Here is a 21931-nt window from a genome sequence, read left to right as displayed (position 1 = left end):
TATTTTGAGTTCCTGTATTGTTGGAGAAGATTCATTGTGCATGCCTAGGAGGTCTGACAGAAGTATGAGCGATGAGTTTGTGGCAAGAAGGCCAAAAGCTAGAAATAGATGATTGTTGGCAAATGCTCCTGGCCAGAGCCTGAGGAATTCTTGGATGAAAATGTAGCATAGCTGCAGGTTGTGCCATCATAGAAAACAAGGTAATTAATATTTCCCCAGAGCTCCTCAGTTTGGTCTAGGACTGGGGATTAGGACTCATCACGTAGTTCTGGTTGTAGGTAACCATGCTACATGTAACCTGACATACAACCGTTGCAGTATCATGGACCTGGCCTGCTGCCAAAACTACTCCCAGAAACACTGGGAAAGAGGCAGCACCACAGGAGCAGGCTGCAGGCCAGAGTAATTATTTATGGGGCAGTTCATTGCAGGTGTCATTGATCCACAATCCACTGTGAATCTTAAACGCATCTGAAGTGAATGCTAATCGTTGAAGTAGACTGATGTTACAGCATCTGGTTTTCTTTTCAATAATACATTGTTTAAATAAAATCATGTCTGGTAGAACTCATAAAAATGATTACTCAAACACATGCAGCTGGAAGCAGAAATCTGCTATGCTGGTACAAAGGGTGCAGAAAGGAGTACTCGGAATCTGAAGAGCCTGAGAATTATCTGTGGAAAGGAGTTTTCCATTTTTTATTTATCAGTGTAAATAGGAGAATGCAAGGTGTATGTGCTGTAAGTAGTCATAAGTGATAGTAAAGGAAAAATGGAACTGAAAGGCGTGTTTGTTACAGAGCTAGGAAGAAGTGAAGCAAAAAGTAATGTCAGCAAATGAAATGGGACTGTCCCAAGTAGAAGAGGAAGTACTGGATTTGGCAAGGGACTGGCAGCCTTGCAGGGAATAAGGATATCATAGTAGCAATGGGGTTGCCCTCTGTGTTGGGACTAATGATACACTAGATTCTTGCTAAAAAATGTGTCCTGAGATTAATACAGAAGCAGAGGTTTGGGGAATTCACTGGAATTGTGGTCCCCGAAAAAGGAAAACCAAAGATATGACGAAACGGTGAAGATCAGTATGTGCATTAAACTGTTGCTATAAGGAGTCCGTTGGGATATTTTTCCATTGGAGATATTCATGGAGACTTCTTGGTGATGCTACGTTCTGGCAGTAGTGTTAGCGCAAAGAGCTTTAATTTAACTGAGAGAAAAGGGGAAGTAATTTGTGCAGCCTCTACTTCTGAAGGAAGGAGCAGATTGGGGGAGTGATAATACAGTACTGGAGAGATGACTTAAGAGAAAGCAGAAGGGTGGATGTGAAGTACTAGGTATTGGTGACACTAGCTGTCAGGTAGTACAGTTAATGAGTAAAATGCACATTGTAAGAAGCTGTTTTATTCTGCCCTAACTTAGATTTTTGAAAACTGACACAAGAAACCTAGACAACAAAATGGAGGACCTAAAGTACTGGTGTGGACCCTGGAAACGAGGTGTTCTGATAAGAACACAGCAGAATAGCCATAGTCAGAGAAACACACGGACTGAAGGATGTTAACTATTCCTTAAACTTAGAATTTTTTCACTAGTGAAAGAACTAAACCAAAAGTACAAAGAGGCTTCAAAAAAGTAAGTTGTGACTGTGACATGTGACCATGGCATAATTTTGTCTTCAGAGCATTCAGAAAGAGTTTTTCATTTTCCAAAGTTGTCATTTATTTTGTACTGTTAAAGGTGTCCTGAAGATAGTAAAGCACGTAAAAGCTGTCTACTCCAGAAACTAAATCTGAGCAAAAGGGGCTGCAGATGTTTAGAAAATAAGAGGACCAACTTAATCTGGCTATTTCTTACCATAGACCGTAACAGTATATTCAGGTACCTGCAAGTAAATACAGAATTATTGTCTTACAGGTATTTGTTTTCAACCAACCTACAGAAACTGGCTGATTTCCTATTTGTGAAAGACACTCCCATGAAAATCAGAAGTTTCTCCCATTACGCTGTAATTTTCCTCATTTCTTAAATCCCCTGATTGGTTCTGTGTCTTCTTCCACTAGCACTTAACGCTTTTCTGCCTTGGTCTCTAAAGCTCTGTGCAATTCCGAGCTTACATTCTGAGCCGATTTCTTCCTACACACTGTTGAACACCCTCCCTTTGCCCAAGGCTTTCACACCTTACAATGCATTTCTTTTATCCTTTCCTGTTTCTTAATTTCTGCAATGCAATACAGCTTTCCAATCAACCATCTGCCAAGGACTTCCCTTCTTTTTCTTGCCACCCCCAGTTTGTTTTATAAGAGAGTTAATTGCACAGCCAATTAAGTCATGATATTAAAGACTGTATTGCTTCTTTTCTGTGTGCCTAAAAAAGTGACACATCTTCGGGCACTGCATAAAGCACAAAAAACAAGCTAAAACACAGGTATCCTTGAAGGTTTTTAGTATTCATTCGTGGTTCTTCCAACAACTGTTGCTAAGATACAGACTCATACATTAATTTGCTCACACTAAAATTATACCTTTTTATTGTAAGCTATTTGGAGTATGCACTTGATTCTGATGCTGGCTTGTACTTGATATTACAACAAACATGCTTTTTTATGTATAGTAGTGGATAAATAATGGACAACATGGCTAGGCTGATAGGTCTCCTGCCCTGTTTCTCATTGTATTAGATGGTCTCTCCAGTTGCCCGTTTCCTGCACCCTTAAGCAGGCAAGATGGAGAAAACTCCTTCTTCCTAAAGAAGGCGCCTGCCTTGCATCTCTCATTACCATAAAACCTGCCTAAAATATGCCAAGGACATGGAGTAATTAAAAATCACAGTATTTACGAAGTGTGGACTGGTGCCACGGGTTTGCTCTTAGTGTTGCCTAAGAGAGGCGATTTTATTTCGGATTTTCTTGCGCAGAACTTCCCCCTTTTGGAAGTGTGACTGAAAATCAATTCCTCTGCTTTAGCGAAGATAAAAAGGAAGGCCGGGGCGACGCCCGTAGGCCTGCGGCGGCGGCGGGCCACCGCCTCCCTTCTCTGACAGGCGGGGCGGAGCGGTGTCATGTGGGCCGCCACACCGGGAAGCGCCTCGCCGAGCCGGGGAGGAGGATGGCGGGCCGGGGCTGGGCGCTGCTCTCACCCGCCGCGCTGCTTGTCGTGGCGCAGCTCGTCTGGGCGCCGGACCCGGTGAGCCTGGCGACGTGAGGGGAAGGGGATGGCGCGGATCGGGTTGCCCCCGGCCCTCTCTGGGGGAGGGGGCAGGGTGGGATGCGGGCGGGGCTCCGGCGGGCCGGGTGGGTGTGAGGGCCGCGGGCCGCTGCCCCTCTTCCCCACGCAGGAGGCCAAGCGTGCCTTTAATTTCACGCGTGTGAATTTAAGGTAGGGCCTCGCTGCCCTCACGGAGTGCGTAACGTTTAAATGGCTCCTCTGGCAACCGGCGCGGCCGTGGCTGCTGTTGCAAGTCTTGGTGTTTATCGGGTGTGTTTTACAAGTCCTTGCTCATTCCTGCGTTCAGTTTCATATACATCCATAATGTAAATATTGTAATGTTACACCAAGCAATGATTTTCGAAAGGGAAGTTAAGAAGGTCTTGCTAAAAGTGCACACGCTTTTGAATCTCCTTAGCGTGTTTGCTGTAGCTTCACCCAAGGGGAGCAGTGTGGAGCAGGTGGGCTTGGGGTGTCATTTGTTGGTTGGTTGGTTGTTTTTTAACTGAAGAGGTGCAGTATTTAACTTTTGGTGGAAGTCGGGGGAGGAGTTACTTGGAACAGGCCGGCTTCCATCTCTTGGGCATGTAAACAGCTGTTCTTGCTTCCTGAGGTGTTTTTTATTCCTGAAGTAACGAAGCACTCTTTCATCTCTTCAGTTTCTGAATCTCCTCATCCTCAGTGAAGAGGACAGGTTTTTAAATATCTCTGGATTTCAAAATACTCTTTTGCAATATATTTTTAAATATTTTGGGAACATATTATTTCCTATGTTCTTTTGTGTTTGCTCTAAGACTTTTCCTAGCAAATTATATTGATTTCAGGAAAATGAGTACGGGTTTCAGGAGAGGGGAGAACTGCAGGAAAGGCTTTGGAGGACCGTGGACATCTGGATGACCCATGTTCCCTTAGCATCCTGACTACACAGAATTAGGCCCTCTTCTCTTCTGTGCCCTCAATCCCATCCCCCCCCCCCCCCCCCCCAAGAGCAGCTTCCCAATACTATAAGCCAGCTTCAGCTTAAAACACCTTCAGAATTTTAGCCAAAAGCTTCCTGGGGTGTGGAGTAGGGGAGAAAGTGCCAGCTATCAGCAAGGTCTATCATTAGAGCTTGATTTTGCATTTGATTGCACTTGGTACATCTTCGCACTTGCACAATATCCACTGGGTGTCGAGGTTGCAGGTTGTGCTGCTGTGCAGCCAGATGTTAGGGTAGGATATTTTATTTTTGGTTGAGATGCTGAGATGCATCATTTGCTGAAGAATGAACGACGATTGTTGTCTTGCTACATAGAGCTGGTTGGGTTCTTTTCATTAACAAAGAACATGGAAGCTAAATGTCATGAATTACATCTCAGTGGTGCAGCCTGTCAGTCACTTTAGCTTTCGGTTAGGCCCCCTCAACCGTACTGAACTTTTTGTCCAAACTGCAATTTAAGTTAGCTTCATCCCCATTTCTTCAGTGCTGCAAGAGTACTCTTAACTTCCATGTTCAGAAAGGTGAACAGCATTGAGACTGCTGCACCACGACAGAGTGCTGCATTGGCATGGTCCCCTAAGGGAAGAGGAGCAGAGAGTAAAATATGTTAGACCACAGAGTTCACAGACCAAAAGATGCTGAACATAATCAGATTACTTTGTCTAGAAGAGATTGAATACCATGTCCTTAAACTATGGAATCATATTTCATAGCTCAAAGAGGTCATTCTGTATTTATTTTTAAATATGAAGATGAGAAACGCTGAATATTAAGGAAGGATGCCAGAGATGGTCCACCTCAAAAATATTTTTGAGGGTAATGAAGAAAGTGCTGGCATTCTTTAGACTGGACAAGCTACGTTCAGCCTATTTCATATTAATGAAATCAGGCTAGGTTTAAAATATTTACTCAGCAGTCATTAAACCGTGCATTAATTTTCTTTACTGCAGTGAATAATAACTTTTATTACTTGATTTTTTTTTTCCCATCTTGACAGTTTGCTAGCTATTTGGTTCCTGTTCTGCTCTACCTTTTTTACATACAATTGGTCATAATATAAATCTTCTGTTCTACTTCTATCTTTTCATATTATTTCCATCTTTCCCCATACCATGTTCTCTTTCCCCTGCACTGTGTTCTCTTTCTTTTAGTGATTTGATCTTATGCTGCCATGCATCCATTTTTGTATCGTTACATACATACAAATTCAAAAGTCAGCAGTACATCAGGTAATCAAAATATGCAACCTACTAGTAACAGGCAATTTAAAAAGAGCATTTAATTGCCATTCAAGAATAGCTGTATTTCTCCTAGGGAGTTCAATGCATGTTTGAAAAGCAAATTTACAGTGGTGACCTCCTGTTTGGAGCCAGCTTCTGCTGGCTCTTTCTAGGACACCACCTCTGGCTTGCCACATTGAAAACTCAAGGCAATCCTCTTGTGCTGGAAGGCTGCTCCTGCTTCTCTCAGACAGCATTTATTGTTACTCTTCCAGAGGCAAGCCTCTGGAGAGGGGAGGGTCTCGCTGACCACAGCAGTAACTTCATAGCTGCTTATTTCAGTCTGGTGGTAGAAAGTGCCTGGTGGTTTTTCTGTTGCTGTAAGAAAATTATTTAGGTGTCTTTTTTTCTTTTTTTCTTTTTATTTTGTCAGAAAAGTTTGCAGTTAGTCTTTAGCTGATTGCAAAAGGTAACAATTTTTTTGTTTCTCATTAGAACTTCATCTTCACATCTTTTTAAATTACTGCTTATGTGCCAGCATGTAATAGTTTACCTAAAGAAACTGTTAATAATGTTGGTTTTCATCAGATATCTCAATCAATGCTAGCAGTTCTGGAAGATGTACAGGTTGTTTTGGGCATTATTGGTTTGTTTAGCTTTCTTTATACATAGGTGAGACATGTAAGGAGGGAACATTTTCTCTGTATCTCTCCCTTAACTCTTCCTTTAACTGTCATTTTCCCCACCTCTTTTGTGGCTTAGGTTGCAAAGGGCTGGGAAGATAAAAATAGCTTCAAATGCAAGATTAAAATCTCAGGAGAGAGCGTCAGGAGTGACATAACATTTAGCACCTGGAACATCACTTAAAGTCCTCTGAAATCAGTTTGCATGGTTGCCACTGTTTTCTCTGTGTACACATGGGCTAATACTGACAGATCAACTGAACTATCATCCATTTTGGATAATTTTTTGTTACAGGCTTTATCTGTCAAGAAACATATTTTGACAGCAGATATTTCTTGAAGGTCCAAATCTGTGCATCCATTGCAGTAGGATGCATGTGTAATGTCACTTTTTCTGATTGATTTTATTATTGCAGGGTGGAAAATTTCACAAGACAATTGCATTAATACTGTTAAGTATTTGCTTGGCTTTGCACGAAGCGTCTGACTTTTGTTACCTAATTAGTCATCTGATATCCTACCCTACCCTCCTTGTTTTGAAACTTCCTCATTTTGAAAATTAAATGGCCTCTTGTGTTTGACCTTTTGTTCCAGCTATGCAAAGGCTATAACTGCACCACAGTGAAGTCTAGGAAGCACATAGCTGCTGGTCCTGTACCTTCATCTCATGTGTAGGAAAATGAAAATTCATCTTACGCTTTCTCCCAGCTGCTGGAAACAATACAAAAAGAAAACACATGATAACACACGGAAACCAATCCCACTTTAAAATTCCTGTTTCTAGTTGTAACAAATTATGCCAGTGTTTAAAGTCCGTGGCATTGTGTAAGGCATTGTGTTTTCTAAATGAATGCATTAAAAAGAGATAATGTGATTAGCCCAAAGAGAACATGAACATTAGTTAGCTTGTTTGCTCCAGATACATAGCTGCTAGAGAGCTTGTCTCAGTTTTTACTGGAGCCAGAATGCATTATAAGGACACACTAGTAATCTAATTAGTACAGCCAAATAAATATTGGAAATTGAGGCGGGGGGGGGGCGGAAATGGTGGAAGGATCCCAACAAATTTTGTTTCTGTTCTGTCTCCCAAACACTTGTGCTTTGGAAGCCTTTGTACGGACTTACTTACAGAATAGCACGTGTACCTTTCCTTTTTCCAAATGGGACATACTGCGCTCTCAGGAGCTTACTGATCTGCTCAGATAGCTCGGGGACCAGATCTGGTCTGCTCTCAACTGGCTTGAAGCACAAGTGCAGCTAGTAGGCATTTGCTTGTATTTCACTGGGTATAATTGTGGCATGCATATGCATACGTTTATGTATGTATATGCATGCTTTATGTAATTGATGGGAGAACACCCTTGCATTCACTTTGAGTACGCCTAAACATAGTTCTCAAACTTTCATTTGTAACTAGGCATGCTTACAGGAATGAAGGTAACTAGGTTTTAGTTATATTCCTGAAATGCGCCTCTCATTTGGCACCAGTTCAGCAGCACTTTTCCACACTAAATAAAAAGTCATGCTGTGTAGCTCATTCCTCTGGCTGAGTAGTTCGCCCAAAGTTCAGCGTGCTTTCTCTGCCCCAGCTACAAAATGAAGCTTAACACTAAGCATAATTATGAATGACGCTATAAAATGAGATTATGAATTGAACAAATGGATCAAACTGGTCCCTGCTGAGATTTAAGGTTTCTGAACTTGTCTAAAGAATATGCTTTTGAAGTGTTCTTCATTGAATCACACTCAGTAAAAATGAGTTTGTATATTTATCATAAACTTGTGCTTGTCTTGGACTACCTTAGGCAAGTTGTCTGAAGGTCTGTCAGACAGCATGGGGAAGTTGCTGTTTGTCTCCTACCTCTTGTATTCTCCTCTGCACCCTTTCCAAAGTCCCAAGACTTTCCCTTCCTTTATTATCAAATCATCATGAATTGAATTAGCTGACTAGTCCTAAAGGTTTAATTCAAAACTAAGTCTGCTAGAATAATAAAGATTTTAACAAAGAAGCTAAATAGTAATGTTTCACTGTCTTTACAGTATGGAGAAGAGTGCAGGAGTAAAACATACCCTCCTTCAGGACCAACGTAAGTAATCTGATTCCACTTGTCTAACAAATGACAAAAAAGTGATTTGCAAGTCTGAACTGGTTGTTTTTGTAACTTGTTCCTGTTGCAGACCTAGAAAAATGCTAGTTACAGGTGGGAAGCACCTATTTTGTCAAATGTTTTTTCAAAGCCTTCTTTAAATTTGAACTCTGGTACTTATCTTTCAGGTTCAAAGGGAATGTACCCACATATGTCATAAATCTTGATTTACCTCCCAGCAAAAGATGGGATAACTTGATGCACGACAAAAAGACAGAGGTATGAAATACAGAGCTTGCTTTGAAGCTTAGCAGGTATAAAACTAGCATGTGGCCTTTTATTTTGGAAAAAAGGTTTGGCAAGGAATACCTGTGCTAAAATTCTCTGAAAGGGATAATATTTCTAGTTCACTTTTTTAATATGATTCTAGACTAAAATAATTGCTTGAGTAGAACTTTTTTGTGTTCAACACTTGAGCTAGCACTGATGTTTGGGATGTAGAGGAATAAAAAATGGTACGGCATAAAGCAGGCTTTCATTTATCAAAGCTCTTTAGTCATGAAGTAATACAGAACGAAGGGGGAGGAGTACCCCAAAGGGACAGCCTCAGTAAGCTGAAGTGAAACTGAGGCAGCATCCCTTCTCCTCTGCACATCTCTGCTTCTCTCAAAACACTGCATGAGATGATGAAATATCAAGGGAGAAATGAACTTCCTGCCCTTTTCAGGGATGCTGGTTGCAGCACTGGGGTTTACACGGGAGAAATAATTTTCAAAATACTCGAGCCTATTTCAAACTACTTAGAACAGCTGTTCTTCTGAAGGTTGCTGAAAATTCAATTCAGTAATGCTTAATTTCTCAAAAAAGGCCAGGAATTTTTGCTGTATCCCTGTTGACTTTGACCTTTCGACTCTGAAAGCCAGACAAATTCTACTTGCACTGTAGTATTTATTTTTAAAGTCTCATTTAAGCCAGTGGGCATTGGAAGCTTCAGGTTACACCTTAAATTCTGAAAAGTTTTATCTTTCATGTACTTTGGAATTAGATCACATAGAGTGGAACTCTATTTGTGGCCATTCACATGTTGCAAATGGAAAGCGTGTACTTTTATAAGAAGTTTACTGAGTCTTTTTGGCTTCAAGAACATCAGCGCTTAAGCAAAGAGCTTTTAATTAACATTTTTAAAGACAGAAGAGTGCAGAGTATTAAAATGGGATCAAAGGAGCAGAAGACGAGGATGGCTTTTTCCTGTAATTCATTTTCTTGTAGAGGAACATGTCGGCACTAATCTGGAAAGTTATTTGAATAAAGCTTGAAGAGTGACTCTTTAATGGGAAGTTGGGGGTGTTTTTCTCACACAGAACACCACATTTAGCACTTTCTTTAAATACCTATTTTTTTCAACAAAATGTTTTTTTGAAAAGTATGTGAAGGAGTTCTGTTAGTATTCTAGCAATTGTTATGCTCAAGATCTTCTATTCAATAAAAGCCCTTGTTCTTTTTAGCTGAAGGCTGTGGTCCAGAATATTAAAGATATAGCAAATACCTTCTTCCCCAGTGGCAAAGTTGTTGACATAGTGGATAACAAAATAGTAAGTATTTTCAGCTTAATTATTTTATTACTGTATGCTCTGACTATCAGAATTAGAACACTGCTAAATTTGGCAATTAAGAACTTTACAAGTGATAATAATTCTTCCACTTCCAGAACAAAAATGCCATTTTGCCTCCTTGGTGAAATTTTGCCTTCTTGCCTACTCTGAATTACTCTGAAACCATCAAACCAAAAATGCATGTGTCTCTTCCTCCTCTGATTTTTTTCTAAGATCTTTTCAAGTTTGGATGAGTCATGCTAGACATATATGGTACTGACTTGGTCACTATAGCAAAACATTTCACTGAAATTCTCTTTACCATGTTCAACTCCTTTCAAACAGTAGAATAAAATCAGGTTTTGAAAACTGTAGTAAGTGTCTGATTACAGGGGCAACTTTGACCAGGCCCCATCTTAAAAAATAATTTCTTTCTGATTAAAATAGGCTTTGGCATAGAATGAGGACAGGAGAAAACAGTGTAGCGCTACAGACAGCATAAGGTCAAATCTGTCCCCCACCTTTATTTACAGCAGCCCTAGGTCATGCTGGCCACACTTCATTCGTATTCCTATGTACCTGAGTGGGGTTGACATAAAGGTAGAATATACAGGTAGTCATGCCAATGTGTGAAAGTTAAGGATTCCCTTAAACACTGACGTCAAGCTCAGTTCCAGTTGAGCTCTTAACATGTAAGTGTCACACTTCACTCTGTTCCACCTATTGCTGCTAACTATAATTAAGATACTGTGCTAATCTCCATTGCTCATATGTCAATATTTTGATAAGTAATAGTTTTACTTTCCTTAAGTGTGTACTTGTCTTCCAAGTACTCTACAAACATCCTCAAGTTCTACAGGCTGCAGAGGAATTAAATATTCTGTTTAATAGTTGTGAGAAGGATGTACCTATTGGGGAGAGGTTTGTTTCAAGTAACAAAATAGCATTAATTTACACAAACAATGTCCAAAATTTTTTCTTTCAGGCTCACCTGACTGCCACGCTTCCTTATCCTTTCAACGAAGAACTCCAAGGGATTGCAAATTCATCTGGGATTCCTTTGGGTAATAGTTTCCAACACTTTATTAACGTAGTGGAAAACTAGAAATCCAGACTCGTTTAAAATTTGTGTGTGTACCAATCTACAGTATAGTGGTAGTCATCTATGACTTTAACAAATAAATTATTAATTAAGTAGATAAAGCAATAAATTGCATCCCACACTAAATGAAAACAGTATTTTAGAGGAGAATGGCAATAAATCACATAAGCCTTTAATCAGGCTGGGACTTCTCTGTAGAGCTGTAGCTTCTCAGTCCTGAGTTTTGGGAACTGGAGCAAGTCTTAGCCCCTGTGCACCAAAATTTGGGGGACTCCTTGATTCTCATGGGTTTCCCATTCAGCTGTGTGTCTGCTGTTGACATACCAAGAAGGCAAGGCTCAGTTTCATGCTGTGCTTTCTTTCCCACGTGATCCTTGCCACATCCTCCTGACTTCCTTCCGCACCTCCTGCAAAACAATGCAATTCCAGGTGAGAAGTAGACACTGAATTCTTCCAGAATTGATACAGAGAAGGTCCGTAGACCTCCTTCTGCTGCTTCCCTCATGCAGGAGCAGTACACCTGGTGCTAGTCAGCAACTCTTATATGGGAATAGTGGTACATATAGCAGCTTTCTTCTTTAAAGTAAATTTTGTAGCTTGTTTTGAAGTTTCCAGAGGAGGAAGTAGCAATGACTGTCACCTTTCTGTATGGCCAAGGGATTCTGATCCTTCTAATTGCCTTTCAGGAAGTTCTTGATTTTGCTGAACCAGTCATTTCAAAGGTCAAATGAGATTTAAACAGAAATTCTTGACAGAAATATTATAGAATGCTGAACTTTGCAGTATGCTTTTTTCTAACCATTTTTTTCTGTTCGTGGCAAAAGTTGCAAACTATTGAACTTTGTTTCTTTTTGTTCTAGGGGAAATTGTTATTTTTAACATCTTTTATGAAATTTTTACTGTATGTACATCAATAGTGGCGGAAGATAAAACAGGTAATGCGACCCAGAATAGTGGTAACAGTTTTCTCTTATGTAGGAGAGGGTCCACCTCAATTACACAAACAGACCTTCTTAACTGCAGGCAAGAAGGTCTAGTGGAAGAGACTAAAAGAAATTATAATAAAAAGGTATTCCTTGAGAAGGGAATAAGAGATCACAGGTGTCTTAGGTTAAAAAAAAGGAAAAAATATTTTCAAAGATGGTTTGGTTTTGGTTTTGTTGGGGGTTTTTTGTGGGTTGTATTTTTTTTTTTTTTATAATAGGTGGCATTTGTTTTTCTAGGGGAAAGAAACACCAGCCAGACACCTGATAGTTTCTCAGTGCCATGAGGGATTCCAGTGCAAGCCATTTTGCATCTAGTTTCTAGCTATCGCAATGTATGGTGCTAGAGAAAATGGATAGTCTGTTTTAAGAACAGAGACTCTCTCATTCTCTTAGTCAGTTCTGCAGCCTTTGTCTGCACCTCTTCTAGCTTAGGAAATTTGTGAGGGATTCTCAGAGAGCTTACAAACATCTCACTTTCAGAGGAAGCTCAAGGTGTTACCATTGTATTAAGATAATGTGGAAAGCATCCAAGGCTGAGATGGACAGCAGTTTACAAGATTACTTCATTTCAATTATGGCAAAACAATTGTCTGATCCAAAAAACCCCACCATTTTTCTGTGCTTATGAAAAGAGCAACAGGTATTTTCCCTGCTTACTTTCCCAGGTATTTTTCCTGCTTACTCATTTCCTGGTTTTCTAAGCTGAAATTTATGTCTCTTTCTTTAGCAAAATTTATTTATTTATTTATTTATTTATTTATTTATTGTCATGTAGGGAAGCTGTACCATGCCAGAAACTTGGATTTTGGACTCTTTCTTGGGTAAGTACCTAAACTTGTGCCTTTTATTTATTTTTTTTTTTTAAACCCAAAGAAAAAGCTAGCTGAACTTTAAATTTCTACACGCATTCTTTGAGTCTAAATGAAGAATTGTATGTTAAGACTGTGATAAGTAATTCTGCATTGCATGTTGTGAAAAAAGGCTAAAATGAACAAAAGGATTGTTCTGCTGATCTTATGTCAAACTACTCCGAGCTTGTTGTGAATAACTTTGTAAAACAGTTGTGTTCAGTGTTACTTAGTGTTTTCTCAGCTCCAGTTAAAACTGTCTCAAACCAAAGAACAGTCCATGTAACCTTATCTCTGAGGCCCGGTATATCTTGTTCTTTACGTGGTGGGACAGAAGCATCAATTTTAGTGTATGCAGTGAAATGTGGATTGGATTGGGGCTTGTTTTTGTGGTTGGTTTTTTTCCAAATTATCTCCCTAGTTACTGTACTATGCTCTACTGGCACTTCCCATCATCCATCATTTCTACTCAGAAGCCAGTGATTTGTATTTGACTGATCTGTTATCATTCATTTGGATACAAACTCTGTAATCTGTTGCCCAGCACTGGATTCTCTTTTAGTTCTCATTTCGTACCTCATGATCAGGTAGTTCAGTGTTTGCTTTTATTATCCCAGTATATTTTGTAACATCACTCATCCAGATGACTCTCAATGCCCACATGGAATTTACATGTCCATCTTCATTAAAATACTTACTTGCCTATCAAAACTCAAATGTTGTCAACTGTGACTCCACTTGACCCTTGGTTTGGCTTGTGTTGAACTTCTCCCACTTGTCAGAAATACTGGGAACATGCTCCCTGAAAATTAAAGCAACTTTCAAAGCTGTTCCCAGAACCTGGATTGTTTCCAGAGAATGTAATGGTCTGCTAAGTGTTCTTTAGCACCCTTTGCCTACAAACTATTCTGGCTTGTCTTACAAACTAGAATTGGGACTTCTGTCATGTAGAGCAAATCCAGTAGTATGTGGTTTGGTTTCTCCCTTTGAAAAGTAAGAATTTGAGGGAACCAGCTCATTCTGCTGCAGAACAAGCAACACATGCTTTCAGGATACAGTAGGTTTGGTGTCACAGGCAGTACCCATAGCGGCCTCCCTTTGCCAGCAGGAATAGAACAAAGTTATGTGTGTTCAGAACAAACCAGCTGTAATGGTGCTGCTGTTTAATACTGAGTAGTGTATATGCTCTTTGTTCAAACAAAATTTGATTCTTTTCGCTGACTGCCTATGCGTTTAGTCTTCCTAGCTGTCCCTTGCTGGTGCTGCTCAGGTAACTACTGAGCAGTGGTGTTGGCTGACATGAGTAAGATCAGAGAACAGGCATCACACACAGGAAATAGGCATGCTGTGAAGGGAAGTTTTAAAAGCTGCTGAGGGAAGGAAGTTTCAAATGCTGTACTGTTTTCTGCAGGTGGGATGTTAAAAATAATTCCTGGACTTTAACTCGGGAACTGAAGCCTATAGTGGTAAACTTGGACTTCCAGAGAAACAACAAAACGGTATTCAAGTCTACAAATTTTGCAGGATACATAGGCATGGTGTCTGGAGTCAAACCAGTAAGTATGGGCAGAGGGGCTTGTCAATTTGTTAATAATGCTTCAGACTTCCCTTTAAGATGTAAATTTTGCTGCTTTCATCCTCTGCCTTGGGATGTTTTTAATAAATTATCTCTTAATTATTCTGGTACACAGTATAGCTATTTGAAGAAAGGTAAAAGAAAACAATGTTGCACTCTTCCTTGTAAAAGGAGATTGCCTAAATGAAATACTTAAATTTGGACAATTCTTTGTAACAGTGTTGAATTCTGAATACTAATAGGAGTGAATACAAAGTGCTCAAGTAGTTGGAGTTTCTTGCTAGCAACTAGATACCGCTGTGATCCCAGAGGTGTCATGGCACACTTGTGCTATTTTAATTCTTTCTCCAATCCTTCTTGGAAAAGGAGTCCTACTTTGCAAGATTTTTTTTTTTTTAAATAGGCACTTGAAATCTGGGTTTTATCTACATCTTAAAAACCACCAGTACAGAACTATATCAGGGTCTCCAGCTTACCACAACTCCTCCTTTTCTACATGCTCTGCCTTTATCCTCTATTATAGGTAGCCCTTTTCATAATAGAGCATTTCTGGCATAAATCCCAGTGTTGTATCCATTTATTTTTATCTTCTGGTCAAATAAATTGGGAAGAGCCCATTCTGAAAATGATCCCATGTAGCTGAATTCCACTTTCCTCTGAAAGAAACACTAGTTGGAGAACACTGGGATTTGAGTTTGAATTGCATGTTGCAAGTAGCATGGGTCGAATTGTATACAGCTGCATGCCCATGTCAACAGCAATAACATATCAGGGTGTACTTAGCACTGGGATTTAAAAGTCTGCCTTCAAACTAGAATAGTATTCGGAGGTCTGAGAAGAAGGTTACATACAGCAGAGGAAGGAAAACTGGTAATTCAGTGATGCAACAAGGACCAAGAGAAAAATGGCCACAGGCTTGATTTGCTTAGCATAAAAGCATGGTTTGCTGGATTGCTATGCCGGGTCAGAAAACTGTGAATTATCATTTCTGTTTACTCAGGCAGTGACAAATGAGGTTCTTCCCCTCATGGGCTTGATCTTGCAGCCCTTTACTCAAAGGGGAAGAGTCTAACGAACAAGAAGCTCAATTGGCATGTAAATTGCAATGCTGCCTCTTGTTTATTACTGGTATTAATGGGCTGGCGATGGATGGAGGTTGACTTTTTTAATGCTTTTCAGGACTTGTTCACTCTGACAATGAATGAGCGTTTTAGTCTTGATGGTGGTTACGTTGGTAAGTAATGCTCATTTCTTTCATTATTCCTGTACAAATTTTCCAGACCTTGGGCATACTGGTTACCTCAATAAACAGGCACACAAGTGATGAAAAAGTTCCAGATGAGTAAGATGAAACACAGTTCATTTTAAAGGCTGTGAAAGCTAGAATAGCATGAGTGAACCTTCTGAAAACAAATTATTGTTACGAGTGATGTTTTGCAGGAATCTTCGAATGGTTTCTTGGTAGAAGAGATGGTATGTGGATGGGCTTTCTTACAAGAACAGTATTAGAGAATGCTACAAGGTATTCCCCCCCCTCTAAGTATTCTACTGCTTTAATCTGTTTTACTTTTAACTGGCATTTATACTGTAGATGTATGCTTAGTATCTAATGATGCAGATATCTTCCTAGAAGCCTTAACATTAAATAGTTCTAGGTTTGCTGGTACTCTGGTGGCGGGGAGAGGCATCACACATGATCCCTTAAAACTCCTCAAATTGCTTTCTCAGATTTTTTTTTTTTCCCTAATGAACCTATTGCTATCTGAATGCATAACAGCATTCTGCATCAAAGCACATCCAATAGGTAGTAGTATATTATAGGAAGTAAACAGAAACAAAGCTCTCATGCACTAGATGAATTAGGTGGAATATGATATGGTGTGTCATCTTTTTATTCCTGTTTTAAATGTAGAAAAAGTGCAAAGAGCACCTCTCAACAACCATACTTTAATTACAAAGCGAGTGGAGGAGCTTTGCTTAAATGTGTTCCTTGATTGTGATGCAGTCTCCTCATATGTGCATGAAAGGGGAAGATAGGTGTAACTACCCAAACTTTTCCTGGGTCTGTGAAGCTCATTCTTCAGTACTTGAACCATTTATAGCATTTAATAGTCCAACACTACTTTGTTATCTGCAGTTACCAGGATGCAAAAGACAAACTGGCAAAAACAAGACTGCTGGCTCCAGCTTACTTTATACTGGGTGGAAAAAATTCTGGAGAAGGGTGTGTGATAACTCGTTCCAGGACAGCTACTCTGGATATCTGGGAGTGAGTATGCTTTGCTTGACACCTGACTTAGCCTTCCAGAAGAGGACAGGTTCCACCAATAATTGTGTCCTATGTTTCTTGTGACTTTTGATGTGCAAGAACTCACTTCTTTAGCATCATTGGAAAATGCCACAGCAAGCCTAAAAGAAATTTGGTTGTATATAGTATATACTATATAAGTACTTGCTATAAACTTAGAGAAGCAAAACACAAACATATACCTCTTTTCCAGCCTTGATATCAAGAAAGGCACATGGTACGTATTAGAAACAAACTATGATCGCTGGAAGCCTCCGCTAATCTTGGATAATCGTAGGACACCTGCAATGAAATGCCTGAACCAGACAATGCAAGAGGTAAACATCTGCTGAATACCTCATCTTGCTGTTTTGAAAATCCTATGTTACAGTACTGATCTGACACAGCCAGGACCATTCAGGGCATTTGCAAGCACAGCTGTAATGACAGAAGTGGCCAACAGTTCGGTGACGATTTATCAGTGCTTCTGGGTAATAAAGTACCAGGTGGCTCCTTTACATGAATGTTTTTTAGTTTTAGGCTTTCTCTTCATCTAGGTGGGTTTCCTGCAAACATTTTCTGCGGACGCATATGCAGGAGGATAAACCTGGACATACTTTGAGAGAGATTTTCATTGTTTCTTGAGCTGTTTTATCACCAGTGAAATTCAAACACAGTCAGGCAGCAAACACTGACACTCAGGTGTCCCATGCTGTACTGAGATCTGGTCTGCTCAAGTTTTTGCAACCCTTGTTCTTCTGATCTCAATAAGATAAAGCTTTAAGAGTACATCTTATCTAACTGAGCTGTAAAAAAAGTTACAGTTCTCAGCATTTACACTAACAGGTTAATGTCCATTAACATCAATGTATTATTTTCTTTCAGAACATCTCCTTACCAGCAATTTATGATGTTCTCTCCACAAAGCCTGTGCTCAATAAGGTAATGCTTCTATTTTTGCGTAAAGTTTAGATTGGGGGGGGCAGAGAGCAGACCACTAACTACTGTACATCTAAGGAGGAGGTCACAGTGGTACATTAAAGGGGTTTTTAAGTGAAAGCATGCACATAAAAACAAAACAAATACCACATTATTTTGTAAAAGGAAATTGTAGTTGCTGGAATAGCTGTTTTCCAAAGGCCCTAACAGCTTTAAAGCTTTGAGTAGCCTGAGCCCTTTCCTCATAGCTGGCTCTGGTTTGAGGCAGCATTTGCACTACAGATATCTTAAGTTCCCTTCTAACCTGAATTAACCTGTGATACATGCCCTTATAAGTAGCATGAAACAAGTTAATATACCTCATGGTTTACACATACTATAGTCACATTCTTCTTGCAACAGAAGATGTTATAGTCTGTACTTGAGGTTTTGGGTTTTTTTTTTTTTTAAAAAAAAAGACTAAAGGGGTGAGAAGAGTTTTTGAATGAGAAATTTAGTTACTGTATTCACAGGCAGCATTCTTGGCTGAAGACACAAGCTATTCATACTTGCATGTCGTTGACTAAATAAGATAAATGCTCATTTTAGTTGAACTGTTCAGCTAGTATCAGAGAAAGTTTTTCACTAATTACTGTAATGAGGCTTTCTCTTTTTTCTTCCTTCTTCTTCCTCCCACCTGCCTATTAGCTGACTGTGTGCACAACGCTGATGGAGGTGTATAATGGTCATACAGAGACTTACCTGCGGGAATGCCCAGATCCCTGTAGTCCTTGGTAGTCCTGTACCTTTCCTAGGTTGGAAGCTGCTTGTCTGAATTGGAGGTCCTCCAAGAAAAAATACTTCTGGAAAAAGATTCCTCAGCCTAACTCCTTTCTTCAGAAATCTAATGGCTATATAGAAATGTCAGTGAGCTTCTAAAAATGGAGGACCCTATCTCACATTGGACTTTCTTGCTTTCTGATCAGCAGTTCTGCTGACAAGAAATGTATACTAATGTATGTCTGGTTTGATTTCAGCCATTTCTACCAAATGAGTTCAGCAGTTAGCTCTAGATCTCTTCAGTCTTGACAGTATTCTTGGTTTGGTTTGTTGTTGGTTTGTGGGTTTGTTACTTTTTGTTGTTTGGTTGGGGTTTTTTTAGATTAAAATACTTCCAAAGCACACGTGAGTTAAAATGGCACCTACCAAGCATGAAAAATAATTGGGTATTAGAAGGCCATCTGGGACAGTACAGTTCTGTTATTCTTTCCTAATTACTTAAGATGAATTGCTAGTGTTCTGGTCCAATATGAGGATATGTCTAAGATGCCCTGTTTTAAAATAACCTACCACGTATCATATCTAGTCACAGAAACAAGGTCTTAGGGAAATACCAAAAAAGAGATCTGAGCCAAAAAATGGCTTTTCACCGATTTATAGATCTTTTGCTGAAGCTCTTTCTTGGCGTGTTAACAATTTTTTTTTTTAAATACAGATTTTTCTGTTGTCTCAAAAAAATAAATACTAATACAATAAATATTCTTAAGAACTACTTCCTTTGACCAAAGTACACATGCACTGATTTCATACCTCAGTGGAAGTTACCATGCGTGTTACATATCACTCAGCAGAAAGGGCGTTCACTTCCAAATAGGCTGATTTTAACAGTGTCTGAAAAACTGATTTGTTTCTTAAACTGACAGTTAAAGCTATTACCATAATGTAAAGTAGACAGCTACTAACGGTTGGGTTGTTTGGGGGGATTTTGGTTGGTTGGTTGGTTTTTGGAAATTGGGGGAGGGAAGCCAAGTCAGACTACACCAGTGGCCAGAATTCAAATTAAATTAAGAAAGTAAAGGTCTCTTGGAAGTAGAGAGAAGCACAGGCACCCTAATGTCCTAGGAAGCAGATAATGTAGAAGGCAGTTTATCTGTTTTACTGACTGCATTGCTGGGACTAGTTTCCAGTGCCAGCTCTTGTGTTTTATAAGACACAAAGAGAAGACACTGGAGAGTACGCTTAGGTGGTTCACTTGTAATCTTTTCTTAACCACCCTAGGAAACAGGTGCTATTCATATTAGTTGCCACTGGTGTAAGGGAAGTGTTTGCTGTGTCTTTGGTGTCTGCAGAGATGGTAATGCATAAGGCATGCTAACTGAAACCTGCAAATTTGTGATACCCAGTTGCAATGGGATTCTTGATAGCCAGGACATGCAGAACAGTATTAGCGTAGTGCAGAAGTTCAGAACAGAGGATACAGTTTTCTGTTCCAAACAGTAAAGGTTACTGTAAGATTTTTTTTTTTTTTTAATAATTGCAAATTTAAGACTAAGACGTCTACAGAAGGGGAAAGAAGTTATTGCCCATAAATCTGAGATCCAAAGTCAACTTTCATCCACGTATGACTGGCTAAGTTTTATTTAGTATTGCTTCCTTTTCCAAAAGGAATATTAAAAGGTAACCTTTACTCATCCCTTGTTCCAGTAACTAGGTTACCAGCTTAAAGCAAACTGTTAACAGCTCTCCCTCCATCAACACTGCAAGAAGCAGGGACAAAAGGACTGCTATTTGCCAAATAACTTCAGCAGCTGATAAAGAAACATGGCTTCTGGTTGAAGAAAATTATATTCTAGGCCTTAGAACAATGCCTGTAGTAGCACAGCAAGAAGCAATTCAAAGGGGTGTAAAGCACTGATGTATAGAGAGCACACAGAAATCAGCATCCCATGATTTAAACTGACGTTAAAAGAAAGGGCTAGTCTAGTTGTACATCTAATGTTTTGGGTTTTTTTAATTTAATTATGCAAGTGGAAGCATGTTAGCATGACTGTACTATCATAGCCCATTTTTAATCTCAGTCATGAGTATTGAACCTACATAAACCAAAATCAACATAGTGGCATGATTTAGATTAGGGAAAAATAGATGTACAGTGTGAAATGCAGCTTCTGGGACATTTGATTTATATAAAATGGCTAAACCAAGTCAAATGTTCCAGTCTGTACCATGAAGGGCACGTCATATACTGCTGAGTTTGCACCTTAATCTGGTAGGGGGTTGTTCAGATTTATTTGGAATTAGTTGCATAACGTCCATAATCAAATTACTTTAAAAATAAGTAGTAAGTTTACTTGCTTAATTAGTCCTGTCCCACTTAAGCATTTGTGGAGCAAGGCAGTGGGCTATTTACAGTCATTAACTAATGAGCTTTTGGTATGTCCCTTGTGCAAGACAATTGACATTTCCACACTGGAAATTGCTTTACAATTGCAAAAGCACAGCGAAATCCCATGGATGTCTGTCCAAAGCCTGAATGCCTATGCCTGCTATAGACTGAAATAAACAAAGCTATTTAAAAACAAAAACCCCAACAATTATGTCTTACTGTGTCTGCCTTAATATAGAAAAAGTGATTAATGTGATAAATTGTTTATTGATTTAACCTTTATCTGTCAATTCTGAAAGCGCTTGTCTAAAGGTTTTCTCAAGCCCGACAAAAAGTTTCATTTGCTCTTGTTACAGATAGAGACATCTATTTTTAACATCAGTTTACTGCCTGCCCTCTGCTTCTGCCGCCCTAGGCATTATCATGGAAGCTAAGGCCATTTTATTGAAGAAATGTATACCACTACTTGCAACTTTGGGATTTAATTTAGCTTTTTTTTTTTTTTTTTAAAAACAGAAAGACACAGAGAACGAAAATGGGTATGTTTCTTCTATTCATTTGCTGTACACATAGTTGAGGTACCTCACAAACATTGAGAGGGTGGTCTGATAATTTTTTTAAAAGGGTTTTTTTTTTCCCCCAGGTCAAGTAAGCAAATGTATGTATTTTCTCTTTTAAGTTTAAATAAGAGATTTACACAGCTTTCCTAGTTCTGTTGTGAAAAAACATCAAATGGTTGCAAAAAAAAAAAAAGGCAACAAGACAAACACACCTTTTTATTATTACTGCATAGTCTGGTTCTATGAAGAACAGCCTCAGTATTTTAGCTTCCAGCAGTTTTTTGCTGTTAATGTAAATACAAAGAGTTAATACAGTTTATTCTGAACTTGATTACATTGCAGGCATTACAAGAAAGACAAAACATTTGTTTGGGTGCTGGCATTTAAATGCAAAAAATGTCAGTTTGCCAAGAAAATTTTACACGTCTACAACTTAAGAAACCCATGCAGTGAAGCCCCATACCGTTTCAGAGGAAGGATGAATGACACCTCCCATGTCAAAAAAGCAAAATGCTGGCAGCTAGTGCGAACAGGAGAATCCGGGAAAGGAATTTGATTCTATCAAAATCAAGCAGTAGTTTTGGGGGACACATGCAAGTGAGTTTGCTTTAGAGTCAGTTACAAGTTAAGGCTTTACTTAGAAGCAAAACTCCCAAGCAGCACCCACAGATGTCCTGGAAAGTATCTGCAAGGACAGCAGCAAGAGTAAGTAGTAGAAGACAC

General features: G+C 39.3%; 1 protein-coding gene across 1 annotated transcript; it reads left to right on the top strand.

The window, feature by feature from the left end:
* The first annotated feature begins 3087 nt into the window (after positions 1–3087).
* ASAH1 (N-acylsphingosine amidohydrolase 1) lies at positions 3088–20833 on the top strand. Its single transcript, XM_059817547.1, has 14 exons — positions 3088–3183; positions 8127–8173; positions 8362–8452; positions 9679–9765; positions 10751–10829; positions 11728–11802; positions 12629–12674; positions 14113–14257; positions 15457–15511; positions 15718–15799; positions 16415–16546; positions 16779–16902; positions 17450–17506; positions 18191–20833. Exons 1-14 carry the CDS (start codon positions 3106–3108, stop codon positions 18278–18280), a joined length of 1188 nt encoding a protein of 395 aa, XP_059673530.1. The 5' UTR covers positions 3088–3105; the 3' UTR covers positions 18281–20833.
* Positions 20834–21931: the final 1098 nt, after the last annotated feature.

Source organism: Gavia stellata, chromosome 5 (genome assembly GCF_030936135.1).
Source record: "Gavia stellata isolate bGavSte3 chromosome 5, bGavSte3.hap2, whole genome shotgun sequence".
Taxonomy (NCBI): Eukaryota; Metazoa; Chordata; class Aves; order Gaviiformes; family Gaviidae; genus Gavia; species Gavia stellata.
The sequence above is the reverse complement of the archived record's forward strand: the minus strand, read 5'-3'. Positions and strand labels throughout refer to the sequence as shown.

Excerpts from the sequence above, each read along its gene's own strand:
- ASAH1 (XM_059817547.1), top strand. The coding sequence starts at position 3,106 with ATGGCGGGCCGGGGCTGGGCGCTGCTCTCACCCGCCGCGCTGCTTGTC. Across the intron at positions 10,830-11,727 it reads TTCATCTGGGATTCCTTTGG|GGGAAATTGTTATTTTTAAC; the intron begins GTAATAGTTTCC and ends TTTTTGTTCTAG. Across the intron at positions 15,512-15,717 it reads TCTTGATGGTGGTTACGTTG|GAATCTTCGAATGGTTTCTT; the intron begins GTAAGTAATGCT and ends GATGTTTTGCAG.